Source organism: Thunnus albacares, chromosome 5 (genome assembly GCF_914725855.1).
Source record: "Thunnus albacares chromosome 5, fThuAlb1.1, whole genome shotgun sequence".
Lineage (NCBI taxonomy): Eukaryota > Metazoa > Chordata > Actinopteri > Scombriformes > Scombridae > Thunnus > Thunnus albacares.
The window spans coordinates 35001242-35022729 of NC_058110.1; the positions used below are offsets into that span (position 1 = coordinate 35001242).

At 37.6% G+C, this 21488-nt stretch overlaps 1 protein-coding gene across 1 annotated transcript; it reads left to right on the top strand.

Annotated features, from left to right (window-relative positions):
• The first annotated feature begins 2937 nt into the window (after positions 1–2937).
• On the top strand, positions 2938–20880 carry LOC122981806 (ADP-ribosylation factor-like protein 8A). Its single transcript, XM_044350589.1, has 7 exons — positions 2938–3370; positions 7804–7884; positions 8582–8655; positions 9039–9132; positions 10786–10853; positions 11449–11519; positions 12581–20880. Exons 1-7 carry the CDS (start codon positions 3248–3250, stop codon positions 12631–12633), a joined length of 564 nt encoding a protein of 187 aa, XP_044206524.1. The 5' UTR covers positions 2938–3247; the 3' UTR covers positions 12634–20880.
• The last annotated feature ends 608 nt before the right edge of the window (positions 20881–21488 follow it).

Here is a 21488-nt window from a genome sequence, read left to right on the forward strand (position 1 = left end):
GTTTCTGGGCAGGTTCCTGCATCCTGTAGATCGGTGGGATGATGTGAAACCACTGGCAGGATTGTGTATCACATCAACCACATGTGCACAACGTAGATCCACATGTAAAAACAAGCTACTTGTGGTCAAAAACTCCACAGGGAACCTTAAGCTTCTAATACAAGACAAAAGATCCCAGACTTTTAAACTAATAAATGTCTCTCTCTCTCTTCCTTCCCAGCCATGTCTGATGTCTCTCGCCCAGGTTACTTCTGGCCTCTGGTTGTATGTGTGCCTGTGATTGTTATGCTGTTGGCTGTTGTTCTGCTGCTCCTCTACAAACTGAAGACGAGGGGGAACTTTGATTTGAACACCAGAGAAACCTTAGGCAGCAGAAACATGGAGGTGACTTCCTTTAACTCTGTATGTCTCATTCAATTCAATTCAAAAATACTTTATTCATCCCTCAAGGGGGAAGCACGTTTGCAAACAAGTACACATATACAATTCATTCACACACATTTAAAAATCTACAAAATACAAATATGACAATGTCAGAAAGAGTTTAAACACACAAAGAATAATGGCAGTGGCCCTTGTTAACATGTTAACTCTTACTGTTGGCATTTATACATTTTATTTTTGCAGTTAGGAACAAACAATCTCATGGCTGCAACTACTTCACTACTGTGTACAAAGTATAATTAAATAAAATCGCAGTTACTGTTAATAGACCTCTGGCCTGCCGAGTTGTTATCACTAAAATATCAGCAAACAATTGAAGAACACAATATCTGGGCTGTTACCGTGGTTACTGCTATATTTTAGGTTTGATGTCATTCCTGTTTTATTTTCAGTTATCTGTCAGCAATGAGAAGCGTCCTTCTGTCTCCACGTGTGAAGACAATATCTACCAGAGCCTGGATCCAGCCGACAGGGATCCAGACAAAACCTACTCTGCACTCACAGCAAACACATGATGATTTTTGGATTTGGATCTGGATTCTGTACTGTGCAGGTTAACATGTGCTGCAAAGTTCCAGTTTTTTCCACTTTCTTTCTTCTTTTTGTTTAATCAGCAACTATTATCTATAAACATGCTATTTTTCACCTCTATGCTGATGATACACAACTATTCAGACTCTACTTTCTTCACATTTTGTTATGTTGCAGCCTAATGCTTAAATCAGTTAACCGCCCTATTGTGTTAGGGTCAAATTTAACTGGTTTTCATACTTAGATGTGTGAAATATACTTTTAATTTTTCTGATCAAAACAAGACTTCATCACATCTTCTACAATGGCCTACTGATTACATTTTCTTTTGTTAATGTATTTTAAATTTTAAGTGTTGAATCTGAACATATGAGTGAAATGTTCAGAGACAACGTACCTGGTTGTTTTTTTCCACCAAAATATCTGATGTTGCAGTAAAATCTCTGCTGGTAGAAACTACAGCAGTATGAAAGTGAAGTATGAAACATCTTGTAGCCCCCCATCCACCCCGACCTCCTCCCTCCCACTGCAGAGACAGATAGTAATGTAGCTTCATTCATTCCACAAAATCTCACTGTGAACATCATCCAGACAGAGATAACGTTTGATAACGCAACGTCACTGTGAAACAGTTTAGTCACATATAAAGGTCATTTCTAGGAGACAGACTCGTTGCAATGTCCTGGAGATAGACGATATGTGGTAATACAAATAAGAGGAAGTTGTATTTTGCATTACTCATTTTTGAAAAGAACAAATAAAACTGGTTTGTATTTTTATACACACCAACCAAAGTTCCTGACTTGTGCTCATCTCTGAGGTCTTCTGATACCTCCTTTCAGGTAAGAAGACACCCCCCTGGGATATGGCTGACAAGAGATTTAAATTTATTTATGTTAAAAATGTATAATGAAATTTGCCAGGGATAAACACGTAATGTTTACTAACTAACATAATTGGAATCTGTGACAGAGGTATAATTTCAACACAGTATCAGATTGAAAGGTTTATTATATTTGTTTAATTGGCTAAATTGTTAGTGGAGGGGCATCGAAGCTGCCCTATGAAACCGGGCAAGTGCTCTCGACCGTCAGAGTGGGCCTCCTCCAGTGATGACCTGTTAGAAGGCCATCTTGGAGTACTTTCAAACCTCCAACACCTATTTGTACCAATAAACTTCGTTGTGTCCCTTCTGTCAGGTACTCTTGACTAAATAGGCCCATTAGCGTGGTTCAATGACAGCAGTTGATTATAAAAGCCAGGCTGAACTCTGGCTCCCTAAGCAGACTAAGACAGTCTCGCGTGTAGATTTTGGGAACCCGTCCGATACTTAGGTCAGAGGTAGAGGACAGCTGTCTGCCGGTGCTTCCACACTGGCAGGGGGGTATGGGTTATATGAAGGTAGACAAAGAGAAACATAAATAATGATATTTAGCAGCTGATTCTCGGATTTTATACTTGTGAAAAAGTGTTAGACATGGTAGCAAAAAGCCTTAATGCTGTTTAAACCCACTTCCAGATTTTTGAAACCTTTATTTTGCTTATGAAAACAGAAAAAAGGTGATTTCACTGATATTTCTATATCCAGACCAGATCTAGATCAAAAACCACCATACTCAGACTTCTCAAATCTTAATAATAATAATATGAACAATAATAATAATCATAATATAGTCCAATATTATTATTATTATTATTATTATTATTATTATTATTAATAATAATAATAATAATAATAATAATTATTATTATTATTATTATTATTATTATGAAAGGTTTGACCGGAAGTATCGCTGTCTTGACGTAGCAGGTTTTATTATGAAAGGCTTGACCGGAAGTATCGCTGTCTGGACGGAACGGGTTTTTATTATGAAAGGTTCGACCGGAGGTATCGCTGTCTTGACGGAGCAGGTTTTATTATGAAAGTCTTGACCGGAAAGATCCCTGCCTCGATGGAGCGGGTTTTATTATGAAATGCTTGACCGGAAGTATCGCTGTCTTGACGGAGCGGGTGGAAAAGGCGCAGCTAGTAAACATCACAGAAATACACAGCGGACATTACAGCCTGAAAACACACAGTTATTAAAGCTCCACCTAGGTTCGTATAACGCCAGTCGGTGTCGTCCGGTCCCCCGTTACCGTCCGTGGCTGTCACGGAGACTGTCGGCGTCTAGAAAACACGATCGGGGCGTTAGCTGTTAGCCCAGCTAGCTCGCTAGCAGAGCCACCTAGCAGCCGCAGCTAGCTTTAGCATTAGCACCAGACGACAAAGATGATAGCGCTGATCAACAAACTGCTGGACTGGTTCAAGGCGCTCTTCTGGAAGGAGGAGATGGAGCTGACCCTGGTGGGGCTGCAGTACTCCGGGAAGACGACCTTCGTCAATGTGATAGCGGTAAGATTCCTTTGCTGAAGCCAGCTGTCAGTTAGCATCTGGCTGCATCCATTGTTGTCCTGCGGCGCTGAGGTCAGCCAGTTCAGGAAGATGTAGAAGATGCTTTCTAAACGGCAGATTGGTGTTAGCTGTGTTTTCTGACAGATGTTAACACCCTGCTGTAGATATAAAACCTCTGGCTCTGATTTTACATTTGAATAAGTAGAGCTGCTGTTACACCTGTGCCGGTCGATGCTCGTAACCTCCACCTGAAATATTATATTACAGGTAAGTTTTATCAGATGGATGACAGGTTTTGGGTCAGGAAACCCCAGCCCACCATACCCCACCCCCACAGCCCTGGTGCTGGTAGCAGGGCCGTAGCTGAGATGTGTGGGTCCAGTGAAAGAGAGTCGACCCCCCCCCCCTCCTGACAGAGTGACCTTCCCTCGCTATCACACCATCAGCTGACATCAGCCTCCAGTGATTCTTATTATAATTTTTGGGTGATGCACTCAAGTACATTTTTCTTAACCGAAAAAGATATTTTCATTTAAGTGAATCATTTTAGAAGTCTGAAACGCTGCCCAACTGAGAATTGCTCATTGAACTGTAAAACTGGATGATGAGTTTTGTGTTTTACCATAATCGCTTCATCAAAAGAAACATTTTCGATACAGATTCCTTAGATTTGGTTCTTAGAGAATTCTGACCAAGTTATGTGCAGAGCAGGAAATTTTACAGTTGAACATTTAGGTGACTCACTTAAATCACCCTTTACCTGAAAAAAATGCTTCCATATTTTTGTACTTCTTTTTATTTTCCTTGTAGAAGTTTGAAATGCATCACAGTGGTGGAAAGTAACTAAGTACATTTATCTACTGTGCTTCTCACTGTACTTAAGTACAACTTTTGAGGTACTTGTACTTTGATACATGTGATGCTACTTTATACTTCCACTCCACTACATTTCAGAGGGAAATATTGTACTTTCTACTCCACTACATTTATTTGACAGCTTTAGTTACTTTTCAGATGAAGATTTGACACAATGGATAATATAACAAGCTTTTAAAATACAACACATTGTTAAAGATGAAACCAGTGGTTTCCAACCTTTTTGGCTTTTGTCGTTTTACAAAAAGCAGTGTGTAGTCGGGGTCACATTTCACATGTCTATGAGTTGTTAACAGCTCCACCAAATAGTGATTTTTCCCTCTAAACTTCTCACATGCTTTCATTTCAATAAATGTTCAAATGATCCAATATTTCACCAAAAATCAAAGATTAGAGAAAAAGTCCAAAAACTGAAAACAGATTTGTGTATCAGAACTTTGTTTTTTCTTCTTTCCTCTCCCATTAATCATCTCGCGACCCGTCAGATTTATCTGCTGACCCTTTGGAGGGGCCCGACCCCTAGGTTGGGAACCACTGGACTAAACTAGCTAACTGTATATAAAGTAGTGTAAACTAGCTCCACCTCCAGCAGCTACAACAGTAACATGCTGCTCTAACACTGATGCTTCACTATTAATAATCTAATGATGTCATATATAACAATATATCAGTCAGAGGGACCAAACCACTACTTTTACTGCAATACTTTAACTACATCAAGCTCATAATACTTATGTACTTTTACTGCAATACTTTAACTACATCAAGCTCATAATACTTATGTACTTTTACTGCAATACTTTAACTACATCAAGCTCATAATACTTATGTACTTTTACTGCAATACTTTAACTACATCAAGCTCATAATACTTATGTACTTTTACTGCAATACTTTAACTACATCAAGCTCATAATACTTATGTACTTTTACTGCAATACTTTAACTACATCAAGCTCATAATACTTATGTACTTTTACTGCAATACTTTAATTACATCAAGCTCATAATACTTATGTACTTTTACTGCAATACTTTAACTACATCAAGCTCATAATACTTATGTACTTTTACTGCAATACTTTAATTACATCAAGCTCATAATACTTATGTACTTTTACTGCAATACTTTAACTACATCAAGCTCATAATACTTATGTACTTTTACTGCAATACTTTAATTACATCAAGCTCATAATACTTATGTACTTTTACTGCAATACTTTAACTACATCAAGCTCATAATACTTATGTACTTTTACTTCAATACTTTAATTACATCAAGCTCATAATACTTATGTACTTTTACTGCAATACTTTAACTACATCAAGCTCATAATACTTATGTACTTTTACTTCAATACTTTAATTACATCAAGCTCATAATACTTATGTACTTTTACTGCAATATTTTAACTACATCAAGCTCATAATACTTATGTACTTTAACTGTGGTCAGATTTTTCATGCAGGAATTTTACTTGTAATGGAGTATTTTTACATTGCTGTATTGGTACTTTTACTTAAGTAAAGAGTCTGAATACTTCTTCCATCACTGTAAGGGTTAAAAGATCAGATAGAGATGATGATATTTTACCATAATCACATTACTTAAATAAGCATTTTTGATTCTTTAGATTTGGGTCTTAGATAATTCTGACCCGAGTTATGTGCAGAGGGGTATGTTTTACAGTTGAAAATTTGGGTGACTCACTCAAATAGATTTTCCTCCACCCAAAAAGATTTTTGTATGTTTTAATCATTTTAGAAGTCTGAAATGCAGCTCGACTGATGGTTTATTTCTGAGTTCGAAATTTATATTTTCAAAGCTATAAAATCGGACAGTGATAAAGATTTTGTTTTTTTCTAAACAAACATTTTTTGTAAGGATTCCTTAGATTTAGTTCCTAGTATAAATGTTGATTCTCATGTTTTTCACAGATTGATTAGTTGTGTAATATGCTCAATTCTAGATTGAGAGGAAATCTATCGTATTGGCCAGAATATCAGACGACCCTGATGATGGGACGTAGAAGTAAAACATCAAATACTTATGTTATAATAAATTATATATACATAAATCCCACATTAGTGTATTTTGTCAGTCACACAGTCTCTCCTTCCAGGTTCTTAGAAGCGGTGAAAAATAATTTTCTCTTTTTTTAGACATTTTTTTTTTGAGCTCCCCATTATCTTCGAAACAAGATTGGCAATTTTTTTGCTGCTTGACAGATGATTTGGGCTCTGCTGTGTTTCTGCGGTCAGCTCATTTCTACTCATTTCTACTCATCAGGAATTTATTTACTCAGAAAAACACATCACACAAGCCTTCAAAAGCTCCCGTAGGCTGAACTGGACCGAAACACTTTTAGCGCTGACAGACTGTTACAGACTGAGACCATGTCCACGCTAAGTTGGCTAGATTTGTAAATGCATTTTCTTCTCTCTGTTTTGGCTTCCATCCAGACTAACACAGCGTTTGTTCTGCTCTGAAAACGGAGCTTTTCCAAAACGTCCTCCAGAGTGTGTAAATGTGAAAACGCCGGCTTGGCGTTGTAGTGTGTACTGGAGCTTTGTAGAAACACTGTCATATCACTGACAGGACAGATGGTGGCAGTAGCGCGGCGTTTCATTGGAAGAAGAAGAAGAAGAAGAAGAAGAAACACAATGACAACAATGGCGGACGGCTTCATGCGAGTGTTGTTCTCTTTATCGTCCACTCTGCTATCTACCACCTTTCTCTGCTCAGACTGTTGGAATCTGCTGCAATAAACTAAATGTCAGGAAGACGTCGCAAAAAACCAAAAACAGTATATCGTTTCTTCTCCGTTTGTTTTCTGTGGCTGATTTGGCTTGTCTGTCCTCCGCACATGCTCAGTAGGAGGAGAATTACTTGTTTTCATGTGGAACGGAGGTGTTTGCAGGAACAAAGTGAAACTCCTGCAGGTTGTTTTAGCTTGAAAACAGCGTTTTAGAATTTAGCCGGCTGTCTACGTAGTCTCACTATAAACAGACTGGAAGAAACTTGCTAGCCTAGCAACATTAGTGCTACAAAAAAACCCATAATGCAACACACTCTATAAGAGACCGTTTTTCTATTTCAAAAGAAATAATATAATACAACCCTTGCTTTAAAAAACTCGATTTCCAGAAAAAAATATCTTACATTCGGTCCAATCGTCTTGGTCGTGTGTGCATCACGTTTTTTCCATGCGCCATACTGTCCATAGATACTAAAGAAAAAAAGATCAATCAGGTATGTGATCAATCAATAATCACTTCATCTGTTATTCATAGCATGAAACCAAGGTCCTCAGGTGGACTCCTAGGTTTATGGTCGGCCACCAGCCATCCCATGTTGCAAACTCTAGTTTCTTGTCACTTCTTCCAACATACTAATCGATATTATACATCTGTGACAAGCTCTGATGGTTTTGCACTCTTGCTTTAGTGACTTGTTCCACCAGCATATGATGATTGACACACAGCTGCGTCATACAGTATCACAATCAAGCAGTGGCTTATGTCACTAAGAAGTGTGTGTTTGTGTGTTTCAGTCCGGTCAGTTCAGTGAAGACATGATTCCCACAGTTGGATTCAACATGAGGAAGATCACCAAGGGCAACGTCACCATCAAGGTTGGTAGTTCCACTTCCTGTTTGTACCCACACTCTGCTCTCTGACTGTTTGTACAGATAAAACCCCACTCCAGAATTAAAACATTTAATGTAAAGAGCCAGAAATTATCTTTTTAAAAATGTATTTTTTTTTTTTATCCGTAACATTTGTAAAAGGTCAGGATGTCAAAAGAAAATGTAGGTTATTGTAATTTCAGGAATGATAAAATAGTTTTATTTAACCGTCAGTGTTTCACAATCTGCTTTTTATTTATTTATTTATGTCAATAATGGCCTTTTTGTTAGTATTTTTACATCGTATTTATTCTGTTTTAAACATTTATGTCATACATACAAAACACAATAATCAAAAAGAAAGAAAAACAAAGATGTTCAGTGTCTTCATGCCATATACAGTTGCTGTGTGCTGGAAATCAGCACTAAAGCCATCTTTGAATAAACTGCTAAAAGGACTTTTAAGCTGGTTATCTATGGAAGAAATCATCATTTGCTTTCAAAGGAAAATCCAAGGACTTAAAAAGATGTGGGCGCCATTTATAGATTTCCTGAAACCAGTCCCATGGAGGATTTTTCAGTAGTTGAGTTTGACCGAACTGTAAAACACGAGTCAATAATGTTTAATAACTCATAATAATCTTTCCCACTGTGTTTGTGATGCATTCTAACTTCTCTCTCCGAACTCTCCGTCTGTCTGTAGTTGTGGGATATCGGAGGTCAGCCTCGGTTCAGAAGCATGTGGGAGCGTTACTGTCGAGGAGTCAGCGCTATCGTGTAAGTCCTGGTTTCCTAAACTGTGCTTACAGTCCCCTGAATAGATCGCTTGGATGTCTGTGGAGGGTCCAAACACAATAAAGGCCCAGAGACACAAAGGACTGTTAATCAACTGATACTTCTGTCCAACAAACAAACACGTTTCTCCGCAGTAAATCTAATATTTGATGATTGTTGAGAGTTTGGTGGACTCTTGGTCAGCTGAATGTGATGATCACAGAAATGCAGAAAGTAGTCGTGTAGTTTTGCGTGTTTGGCTGTCTGAACTGTTGAACCAGACTGTTAGGGATGATGTGGAGATACTTTCAATTAGTCAAGTGTTTGGATTCATTTTTTTTGAGTGATCGTATAGATTTTTTTCATAGATATTTTCTCTCGTGCAGCTACATGGTGGACGCGGCAGATCCAGAGAAGATCGAAGCCTCCAAGAATGAACTCCACAACCTGCTGGACAAACCGCAGCTGCAGGGAATCCCTGTAAGTACAAACCAGAACAGACTGATCCTGAGCAGACCCCTCTCAAATAGCAGCAAAACATCAGTGAAATATCAGTGACATATCCAAAAAAAATCTGTAAAATTTAATACTATAAGTAAAATATCAAAAATATATCAATAAAATGCTTAGAACAGACAAAACAAATTGATCCTCATATTCTCTGTTGGTGACTCATCATTAATATCACCAGATGGAGATAAATGACATTTATCAAAATTATCACTCATTAGTAAAGTAAGGGATAAAACTCTTCTTCGGTGGTATTTCTGTTTTCACTTTCAATTTTGAATAATGATGTAACATTCAACAAGCAGTTGCTGTTGGTCATCAGCAGCAGTGTGCACCCATACTGTTTGTTTGTTTGTTTGTTTATTTATTTATTTATCCTTGGACAAGCCACACATGTCAAATAAAACAGTCTGATTCAGTGGAGTTTATATTAATTACTGTGGTGATCTCGGGTTCTGGGTTTTGGGAAACTGACATGTTTCACCATTTTTGACATTTTATAGTCTAACAACTAATCGAGAAAATAATTGTTAGATTAATCAATAACAAAAATAATTGTTACAGCCCTTGTAACAATAGCTGTTGTTTCAAACAGATACAGAAGTGAGCATGGTAATAACTAATCTTAATCTTATGGTGACAAATTAACTGAGGAAGTAGTGAAAATGTTAAAGAACACGATATGAGATACAATAACACCAGTGACGATGCACGGGCACCCATAAAAGGAGACTTCATAACTTTGAGTCTGTTGTCCTGATGCATTCCGGGGAGCTTTCCTTTCGCAGTTGCTCCTGTGACATCATGGTATCTTAAAGGACACATATCCTGCAAAACTTCCAGGTCCTTGTTTATATTCTGGGGCTCTACTGGAATATCTTTGTGTGATTTTCAGTTATTTATCTTCTACTGGTCCTTTATGCAGCCCCTCAGTTCAGCCAACAGGCTGTTTTAGCTCCTGTCTCTTTAAGGCCCCGCCTCCTGATGAGCCCCACTCTGTTCTGATTGGTCAGCTTCAGGAAGCTTCCTCCGGCTCCGGAGGCTACGTAAACAAACTATAGTAGCAGGATTTCACTTCTTTTTCTCCGTCTTTACTCTAAACGTCAACTTCTCAAATCCATCCGTACATGTTGGAGCTGAATCACATTTGAAATATGAGAGTGGACAACGTGAACAACACATGGAAACACCGTAGCAACCATGTTAGCAACAAAGGCTACTGAAAGGGCGGCTGTTTGTGGTCATGCATGAACAGTCTGATGTCAGTTTGATGGGGAAATAGAGGTAACTTTTCAAACGGAGCGTTCACAGCAGGTTGAAGCCCTGACTTTTGACTTGAAGGCAGCATTTTTACATACGTTCACCTCAAGATTTGGAACTTTGACCATGTTTAACATCCGACATTATTTTGATACGTCCCCTGTAACCTCATTGTCTGTGAGGTTTTTTGTCTTCACTTCCTACTCGTGTCCACAACATTAACTCTACATTAAACATTAACTCCACCTAAACAAATTTAAATAAACTAACTAGATTGCACCAACCGGGGCAGTGGGATCTCGTATGGTGTCTGACTGATATCTGTTGTATTATCTGATGTATATTCTGTCTGTGTGTCTTCAGGTTTTGGTTCTGGGCAATAAGCGGGACCTACCAGGAGCTCTGGATGAGAAAGAGCTCATAGAGAGGATGTAAGTTCACACCAGCACACTGACTCTCAGAACTGATGTTTTATGATCTGTGTAAACAATAAAAATCTGTTTGTACATGAATATGAGCTACAGCACCACATTCTGGGCATGACACCCACGTGACTTTTTTTTTTTTGATTAAACTGAAATGAGCCAGCGATGCTACGTCTGGAGACATTTATCAGAAATCGATGGTGCCAAATTATTCACATAAAACAGACAAACACATTAGATTTTTTGTGTTTTCACTACACTTTAAAAGTGTAGCATCAAGTTTTGTTTTGAATGTCAGTTTTTCAAGGCTGATGTGCTGAACACGTCATCCGCAGTTGGTCAGATGAGTCATGTGACCACATGTTTTTGATTTTCTTCCATACTGTTGTGTCACAGGGACAGATCTGTCCCAGAGAGTTCAACAGAAGCCTGAGAAACAAACACACTATTTGGAGTTTCCTCCTGGTTTCACTTTAGCAGAGAATAAGCTGTGTGTTTTAACAACATTGTCACAACATCATGATACTGCATGAATGTGTGTGTGTGTGTAATCCTTGACATATTAATTTGAATTGATTGTGTTTTTTTTTTTTTAAATCAGGAATCTGTCAGCCATCCAGGACAGAGAGATCTGCTGTTACTCCATCTCCTGCAAGGAGAAAGACAACATTGGTACGACACACACATACACACACATTTGTACTAGTACAGAAGTGCAAACAAAGGTCAAGGTTTGTTTTTATTGTACCAACTTCAGTTTAACGTCACTCACCACAAGCAAGTTATTAACTGTTTAGCAGAAGGCTGTTACATACTGTAAACTCTCATATAAAAGACAGTATTCAAATAATAACCGGCATGTGGCCGTCACAAACGAATAAAGTCCAGTTGATAAAGAGTAAAAAACACTGATGAGAGGTGGAAGTATCTGAACTATAATAGGTCATATGGTACATTCAGTATAACGAACATTTCCCCAGCACTAAGTCCATCAGTGCAGCTCCGTGATTCAAACCACAGAGTAAAGTTTGGAGTGCTGACAGTAACACAGACACAGATATTTAACACCGATATTTCAAATCACATCACCAACGTCGTCAGTCGTGTTATCATTTTTTTTTTTTTTAGAGCCACGTCCGCAAATGTCCATCCAAAGATTTGACATGAACAGCTCACATGAAAGCTTCAAATTCTCACATATGAGAAGCTGCAACCAGCAGATATGTGGCATTGTTTTTTAAAAAGTGACTAAAACGGTTATTTGATTACCAAAATAATTGCTGATTAATCTTCTGTCAATCGACTAATTGTTGCAGCTCACAAAATAAAATCCATGATTACAAAAAATGTGCTTATGTACAATAAAAAATAACCATGTCCCAAGGAATGTATTATACAGGACTTTTTTTTAATACACTTTTAAAAAAAGAGAGAAAAGATGCTCACAATGTTGTGATCATACGTGACAAGAAACAAATCAGTAAGTAGCCGAGGTTTGTCAGCAGGTGGAGACAAACATCACAGAGGAGGGGAACTGAAATTAATTCATTTATTGTTTTTATGAGGATGGTTTCATGTTGAATTACTCATTTAAAACAGTATTCAGTGGAGAAAAAAATGTTCCAGGTCATGTTGAGTGTGTGGTGTTCTTTATTCTTTCCTCTCCTCGTACATCTGCTCTTTCTCTCTGGACACACTTTCTCTGCTGATGTCACGTTGATCTCTCTCTGCAGACATCACTCTCCAGTGGTTGATCCAACACTCCAGGACTAAGAGGAGTTCCTGAGAACAGACGCGCCCCCCCAACAGAACAGGCCACGCCCACTCGATCAAACCCCACCCCCCCTCCCAAACCTCTGACTATCCCCCTGTACATCTACCCCATCCACATTAATATCATCCAGCCCCCCTCTACTCTCACCTCTCCACCTTGCGATGCACTGATGCCGCTTTTTTGTTTGTTTACAGAGGAAGGCAGAATCAATGGTTCCAGATTATACATATATTTTCTCCACTGGAACTGTATTTATAAAATTTCTGGATAATTTCACCACACCATAAGGTAGTATTATGATACTACACTACCCATGAGCCTCAGCGTCCGTCTTTTTATAGGTTTTGTCAAGAACAAAACACTGCACCATAGTTGAGTCACGTCATATCTATTTATAGAGCACATTCAAAAAACAACAGGTGTTGACCAAAGCGCTTTACACAGAAATTTAAAATACAGCTGTTTAATTAAAACAAAAATAAACAGATCAATAACTCTAACAGACATAATTCTAACAAATTGGTCATTTTTATTAAAAATTAAAGAAACTCAAAGGCAACAGTCTTAGGAGACCAGCTTAGGAATTTCTTTACACTTAATAGGTCAGTTCACTCATATTACAGAACACGCCGTCAATATTTCACAGTGACGGGGAGATGGTTATTTCAACTTATTGTTTATTTCTTTTAATTTGCTTTCAGCAGTTTGCTCACATGATCTTACAGATGCAATTGCAGAAATGAGACAGAAAACAACCAAAAAAAAAAACAGAAAACCAAATTTTTTGATTGCTGTTTAAATGTTAATTTTTCAATTCTCTGAGCACCACAAACTAAATTCCATTCACCTCTGTTGTGAAGCATTTGAGTCAGAAATCACAAAACCTGGATGAATAAAACCAAAACTATCTGCACGGATTGATGTTACTAGAAGGAAAAGAGGAAATATGTTTTTGTAATTTGGGTAAAAACTTTTAATGGTACCAGCTGCAGAAAAGTGCTATCAGTGCATCTCTACAGATCCACACACATCACCCCCATCATAGTCGTTATTTTTAAATTGGTGTTTATGCTAAAATAAAAGCCTTTTTTTTGTACATTGATATTGACTTTTAATCATCACCATAACTGGAAAAAAAAGAAGGAAGAACTGAACTTTTTTGCCATAAAGACACACAGGTAGCATTGTTAGCTGCTGTGTGGATCTGTACACTTTCCTGACGTTTTCCCATCTCCTCCTCCACCCCACCTGTATCACCTCTTAGCCAGTAAACACAAACTTGCCTTCATCATCTCCCCTCTCCTTCCTTGCTCCCTCCATTTTTCCCTTTCTACCTCCGCATCTTCCATCCATCCATTCATACCTTCATAATTTCATAATCCTGAGAAGCCCCTCTTCCTCCCTCGTCTGTTGTAAACTGCTTGTCCTCCTCTGTATTCCCTCTATCCTTCCTTTTTCTTTTATTATTTTTGGATGTTACCTTCTTTCTCTTCTTTCCTTGCCGCCAAGCCCCGCCCCTTGCCGTCTCTCTCTCTCTCTCTCTCTATCTCTCTCCCTCTCTCTCCTGCTGAGCGAGGGATAAAAAAACCTTTTTATTGCACTGTTGATTTTGGTTTTGTAAGATATTAATAATGAGAATAATGTTAATAATCTTCTTATTGTGGCATAACCTGGTCTGTCCAGATTTAAGGAAGTGGTACTTTAACTGGAGAAGGAGAAATGTTATTGTTTCTGTTCATATCTCTGTAATAAGCTTTTTATTTCTTATTTGTTTTATATTATTATTTTTTAATGTTGTTTTTTGACTTCATAAGTCTACTCTGGATGTTTAACCAGAGTTCAGTGTTTTCTGGTCTGACACGTCTGCTGATTGGACCAGGAGTGTCACGTGATCACATGCTACATTCACATCATGTCAGACAAAATAGAGAAATGAAATCATCATTTTTAATTTAAAGTCTACCACATCTTTCAAGCAGATAAGATTTACTTAATCGCGTATTGATATTTATGCAAATAGAACCGCTGACTAAGAGGTTTTCATCCATCTATTGTAATGTTGACACATTTCCATGATTCATCGTTCATTCACCACTTGACGAGGTGCTTCAACGGTGAAATACATTTTAGGATTTTGTTTTTCATTCTCATGTGAAAACAAACTCTGTCATGTAAGTGTCACAAAAAATAATGTGATAGGTTTAACAAAGAAAAATTGTCCTTTTTGGCCTTCCGTACTTGCTCGCAGAAAATGTCCACATCCTGTTTTTAATTAACATGAGGTGGCAGCAAAATATGGAAGTTTGTGGCTTATAGTAGTGAAATTAAATAATTTAATCAAATTGAAATTTTAATTCATTTATTTATGTAATTTATGTTAAATAAGCAGTTGCATAGTTGGTTCAAGTTTACTATCAGCTTATGGTGAATGTGAAGGAATATGTTTTAAGTGGCGTTAATGGTAGCAACAAATATTCAGGCATTTAAATCTTAAACTAGTGAGTGATCTGATGTAAATCACGACATCAACCACAACAAATCAGAGAAGGTATTAAAAGCATGTTTTGACAGATTCTCATTTATCTCATGATTTGTGGTGCAAAGATCTTGTTCCTGTCAACCTGTTAATTGATCAAAAATATCTAAATCTGTAATTAGAGATTTTTGAGTCTGAGTGACAGGTTTTATTCAAATTTTCCTTGAGTCACGAAATACCGCATACTTTGATACAAAGAACGTCATTACATCCTCACGCCATTTTCACACTACTTATGCATCTGTTTGCTCTGTACTCCTGTTGGTTCACATTATGTGTGACAACATCCTGGTCCTAACAGCAGCCAGTCAGACTGCAGGACAAACAGGAAGCAGAAGGACGATTACCTGTCTGTATGTTGTTCTGTACTAAGGTCTGTTTGTTTAAGAGTGGTCAAACTGTCTGCTGAGTTTTTGGGAGATACTCTGTTAGCAAACACTCGCTTGCTTTCCACTGTTGGGCCAAAAGTGGCCTCCATTTTAGGTTCAAGAGAGACTTGAGGCCTTTCCAATCTGGGTGATTTTCTTTTCTTGTGGACTTGTTAAATGTTATCAGCCGCGTCCCAATTCAAAGTCCACATTTAGTCAAGAATGCTCCAAATACTCAATAGTGTTCTTGATGCTAGGGCTGCAGTTAGCAGTTATTTTATTTTCATTATTAAGATACTTTGTTGAATACTTTGTTGAGTTTGGTATAAAAAATAAATGTGTGTGTATATATATATATATATATATATATATATATATATATATATATATATATATATAAACAGCAATCAGACATAGGGTCTTGGTATTGTTAAAAAAATTATGATGCGAGTACCAATACTGGTACCCTTAAAGTGATACCAGTGCCGACAGAGTATTTCATTCAATAACTTTTTTTTTTTTCTACGTCATTCAATACCCATCATGTGAATGGAAACATTCGGTTGTGTAAAAGGCCACCACTCCTCCCCATCCAAATGATTTTTACACAAATACATTATACGTGTTCAAATTATGAAATATTTACTCTTGTGGCATCTTACCGTACTGAACTGACAACTCTATCAAATACACCCCACTTAACTTCACCACCACACACTACGTGTATGGGTTGTAGCTGCTGCAATAGTGGGCCAATCACACATTGCATCAAATTGAAGAACGCTTGCGGTGATTGGCTGTGAGCAAAACCATACAAATAGTAATTTTTTTTCTAGATCTGGGTACAAAAAGGATCGAATGCAGGTATCGTTTGACTGGAGAAGTTTTGATACTACTTGGTACTTATTTCAGTTGATACCTTAAAGGTATTGATTACCAATACCAAGCTCTGATCACATGTGACATCTTAAATATTTCACTTCTGAAGATCCAAAGATGTTAAGTCCACTGTCGTACAAGACCACACAAGGCAGGAAAACTTATTTCTTGGAAAAATTACCTTAACAGTTCATTAAAACTGTTGTTGATGTTGTTCTATTAATCAATTAATCGACTGTTATTCAACATCAACCAGCAGTGATAACAGGGGACAGCCACACCCACAACTTTTCGTATGACAACTGTTGGTTTGCCAAATTTAGTTTAGAGATTTTTAGCCGAAAATCAACGCTTTAGATTTGTGATATGTTGTCAGTTTATCAACATAATGCTTCAGAAGTTCAAAATGTTCAATTTATTCATTCATAAGAGCATGGAAATCATAGTGCTACTCTCTTAATCAACTAAATGCAGTAAATAAATACCAACATGTAAACCAGCAATAAAAACAACATAAAAATAAAGAAATCATCATTTAGATTAAAATCCTAATTTACTTCGTGACATTGGGATTTTAATCTAATTTACTTTGATATTGTTTGGATGTTTTAATGAAATTTTTATCTCTGCGTTGTTTTTATCGGTGATTTACATGTGGGTATTTATTGACAGTATTTTGGTAATCAGTGTTGGTTGATTAGGACGGGAGCAGTCAGTGTAATTTCTATGCTCTTAACTTCCTTGCTCATTATGGAGATGTGAGGACCTGATGTTGGTGGACAGCTGTGTTGATGTGTAATCCTCCAGGCCTGTATGTGCCGGTGATATCCCTAACAATACTGTTGTTGCAATAACAGACGAGTCCAAAATGATGAGTTGAAACTCCCAGAAAGACAAATTTTGAGCTCCCAAGAAAGCATTATCAAACTCCTAAGTTTGCGCGCTCCAATTTGGCGTAGTCGTTAATGAGAAAGGCCTTTTGTTTCTCTTGATTCACTGGTTTCCACAATCTGTGTTAACGGTGATGACTTCATCCAGCAGAATATATGATTCTGATATTAAGTTACTAAAGCTGTTGTTCAGCCCTCTTTAGCCCTACAATGGAAAGCTGATCTTAATAACTGTCTAAAGGAGCTGTGTTAATGAGCTGGAGGCCTCAGCAGGTGTCAATTCATGATGAGACAGAAAACAACAAGCACAACTCCAGTCAGACTGATGTATCAAATAGTGTTGCTTAAGTCCAGGAAGTAAAAACTGAATCTCCTTTCATTGTTTGCTGCTCCAGGTGTCAAGCTCTGGAGTTTTCAGTCTGACTCCGTTCTGGTCCACACTAACTTTATTGATCTGTTGATCAGCCAGCACATTGATTATTAGTTATTGACACCGTTGGACAGACCATATTGCCGGGGGAATTTCACAGTCACGTCTTGGCCTGTTATCTGTGGAAAATAACGCTCAATACTTACCGTTACAGTCTTTTTGAAAAATAATTTTTGGGGTGTTTTTGCCTTTATTTGATAGTATTGAGTCGACAGGTAATGAAGCAGGATGACATAACAAAAGTCCCTGGCTGGATTGAACCAATGACATTGCGATTCAGTCAATATCTAGATCCAGAAGGGTTCAATATGCTTCAAACAAACCCATTTTCGCAAAGTGTTGTCTTAACACATCTTAAGTCAGGAAGTGTTTCTACCTGTTCTGAACAACTAACCTGGAAGGCTGGAACGATGCACACTTTCAGACAGTCTCTACATGTAGACATTCATGATGTTGGACTCAATTGTTCACAAGAAAAGTAGTCGTGAAGAATGATAAAAGTAGAGCTTGAGGGACAATTTCAAACCCCACCTACTTTCACACCTCCACATACCTTACCAATCACTGCATAAAGTGGGCGTGATTGTCAAATTGTCCGTCTCGTAAAGTTACAAAAAGCATCGGTAATAATCCCCTAAACCCTTTGATTGATGTTGAAAAAAGGGGGTTTCAGATGTTTGACGTCATTTGAGGCATACTGACACCTTAATGCCACCAGGACTGCCTCAGCCTGCAATTTTCTAAATACATTCTTAAGAAATCCTGTCAACACTTGAAACATCTGTGGAGTCAAAAAGCCTCATTTTGTCCTTTTTCTTTATTAAAACAAAGAGAAAACAAAAAAATGGGATCACACTGGAAAGCAAAAGAACAGATTAAACCTCAACAGCTGCGATTTGTCGTTTCTCAGTTCGCCTCGACTGGTAAACTCTGAGATTCACCAGCTACTTTGACTAGTTTACCTGTCAGCCGGCAGAACAAGAACTTCAAATGACAGCTGGTGGTTTTTTCTGTCGGATGGTTGACTGTTGAAATCCTCCTGCAGCTCTGTTCTGATCACTTCTGATCTCTTTAGTTTGCATGCTGAGGGCAGGGATTGTATATCTGCGGGACCTGAAGAAGTAAATGGTTATTTTGATGCAACTTCACCATTATATGGCCTTAATCCAGTGCATCAACCTGAGTATTAACCTACAGAAAAGTAATGCAAGTACACAACATGAAATGTACTTAAAACAGTGCAATAAATCAGAAGCAGCGACATTGTGCTTAAACTATGTTTCTACAAGCTTCTCAGTACGTGATGTCTGAGGAGGATCACACAATGACAACGTGTCTTACAGTACTTTTCTTACACATGAGTACACTGGATTGTGGTCATTGTAATGTAAAGTTTAACATATTTCTTTTTTTTTTTATGGCAAATATTCTAGAGACGACCTGTAATCCTGCATGTACAATTTGAAACTCTGCAGGATGTGATGTCCAATTTTTCATGATTATCCTGTTGGGTAACAAACTCGTCAGAACATCAGTCAATGGAGATTTCTATGGAATTGTCACCAAAATATGACAGAATCCAGACAGAACGAACAGCATCACAAGAGTGTTAGTGTGTTTGGTACAAATGACAACCAGCACAAGTATTCTCACAGCTACTAAATCTCTCGTTATTCTCTGACTCTCAGACTAAGTCTACATTCAACTGGCTAAATTCTAAAATTATGTTTTTGAGCTAAAACATCAAGACTCCACAGCAGGAGTTTCAACTCATTTCTGCAAACACCTCCGTCCACATTAAAATCCAACAACCAAACCAACAAAGAACGGTATACTACTTCCATTTTGGCGGCGACTTCCTGATGTGGTTTATTGCAGCAGATTCCAACAGTTTGAGCAGAGAAAGGTGGTAGATAGCTATGTTTAACTCTAAACAAGCTTTTAATGTAGGCAATAAAGAGAACACCACTCGCATGAAGCCGTCCAGACACACTACAACGCAAAGCCAGCATTTCACATTTACACTCTCTGAAGGCTGTTTTTGTGAGAGAAAAACGTTATTTTAGTCTGGACAGAGGAACAAAACAGAGGGAACAAGATGCGTTTACCAATTTAGCCGGTTTAAGGCTGATTTATGGTAGGTTATCTCCATGGTAGCCAGACGCAATCCTCCAGCCAGCTTGTTTACTTACATTATATCATCATGACCGGGGCTAATTAAACAAGAATGTTCCATGTTATCTAAAGTTAACCATAAATCAGCCTTTAATGTAGACATGGCCTCTGTGCATTTACATGCACTTAAATGAGAAACCTGGTCGGGGATTAAAGACACCTGGTTTCTTCCGGTGGATTTCTCCTGCAGAACACTGATTTCTCTTACAAAAATATAATGTATCCTTCCTTTCAAATCAGTCTAACAGTCCAACAGTGAAGTAAATAAATGACAAAACAATCTCACCACAATGTCCAGTTTAGTAGCTGTTCTGGAGCTTTGAATTTTGTCCAGTTGTCACTTTGTTGTAAATGTTCAAATTTCCATTTTTCATACATTAAAATATAAATTTCACACTTAAAACTTATAGTTAAACTTTGAAAACATTATGTCCAAATTCATCACAGTCTTTAATTATCAAAAATAGTCAATTTCTATTTAATTTAGGCAGACCTCCCTAAATGAAATCAAGAGATGAAAACTCACCTTCAGCCTCAATCCAATAAATCTGATGCTTTTTTTTCCTGAAGTCAGTTTGACTTTAACTAATTCTTAAGTGGTCATAGTTTCTGAATTTGAAGCAGTACGTTCAGAAAGCTCGATCAAATTCAGTTTTGAAATATGGAAAACAGATTTACATGGCTCATTATGTAAATTCAGCTGAAGCACCTGCTGGCACAAACATCCACCCATGTCCTCTAACCAGGATGTGATTTTAAAAGTTAAAACTTCAAAATATAACTGTTGCTGACTGGATTTGTCAGGTTTTGTTGCTGATCCGGGTCTTCTTGTGTCGGGTTTTGTACGTGCAGGATGAACGCGGTGAGACGGCCTGTCAGTTTGAACCTGTTTGTACATTATTGTTTGGATTCAGTTGATATAATGTGTTTTAATAGAAACATGCTTGTGTATGATACTAATTAAATACTATGGAGAAACAACGTGAGGCGCTTATTACTTCTGTGAGTGAGTGAGTGAGTGAGTGAGTGAGAAGTGTGGAAAAAAGTACAATTTGTCTATGTTTTGTATTATTTATTTGATCAACCAAGTAGACCTGAGTACAAAACCAAACTTAAAGCACACTTGTCATAGAAGAAAACAAAAAGTAGAAGTGAAAATGAAAACCCTGTAGAAAAATCTGGATTGTTGATTAGTAAATATGTTTGGCACCCAGCTGACCACAGTGGAAACAAATAAAGCCCCTTTCAGACGTGCACTTCTTTACATAAATGTGACAGCAGTTTAACATGTCTGAATAAAAGCTGTCACTTTTACGTAGAAGTCGTGATGATAATCATACAAAGTCAGACCGGAAACATATCTGTAACACGTTAAGCACAAGTGTGAACTGAAGTCTGTGAGATGAACAGTCTGTTAGAAGGTCAAACATGTTTCACTGTAATAAGTTTTAAGTTTAATAAACTTATGAAACAGTGAAAGAGAAACCTCAAATATCAGATCAGTCTATAAAAACTATTTTCCTATTGTGTTGTGACCGCAGCAAGAGGTTAAAAACGGGTAATTTGATCTTAAGCATAGTGTAAAGCGT

Excerpts from the sequence above, each read along its gene's own strand:
- LOC122981806 (XM_044350589.1), top strand. The coding sequence starts at position 3,248 with ATGATAGCGCTGATCAACAAACTGCTGGACTGGTTCAAGGCGCTCTTC. Across the intron at positions 8,656-9,038 it reads CGAGGAGTCAGCGCTATCGT|CTACATGGTGGACGCGGCAG; the intron begins GTAAGTCCTGGT and ends TCTCTCGTGCAG. Across the intron at positions 10,854-11,448 it reads AAAGAGCTCATAGAGAGGAT|GAATCTGTCAGCCATCCAGG; the intron begins GTAAGTTCACAC and ends TTTTTAAATCAG.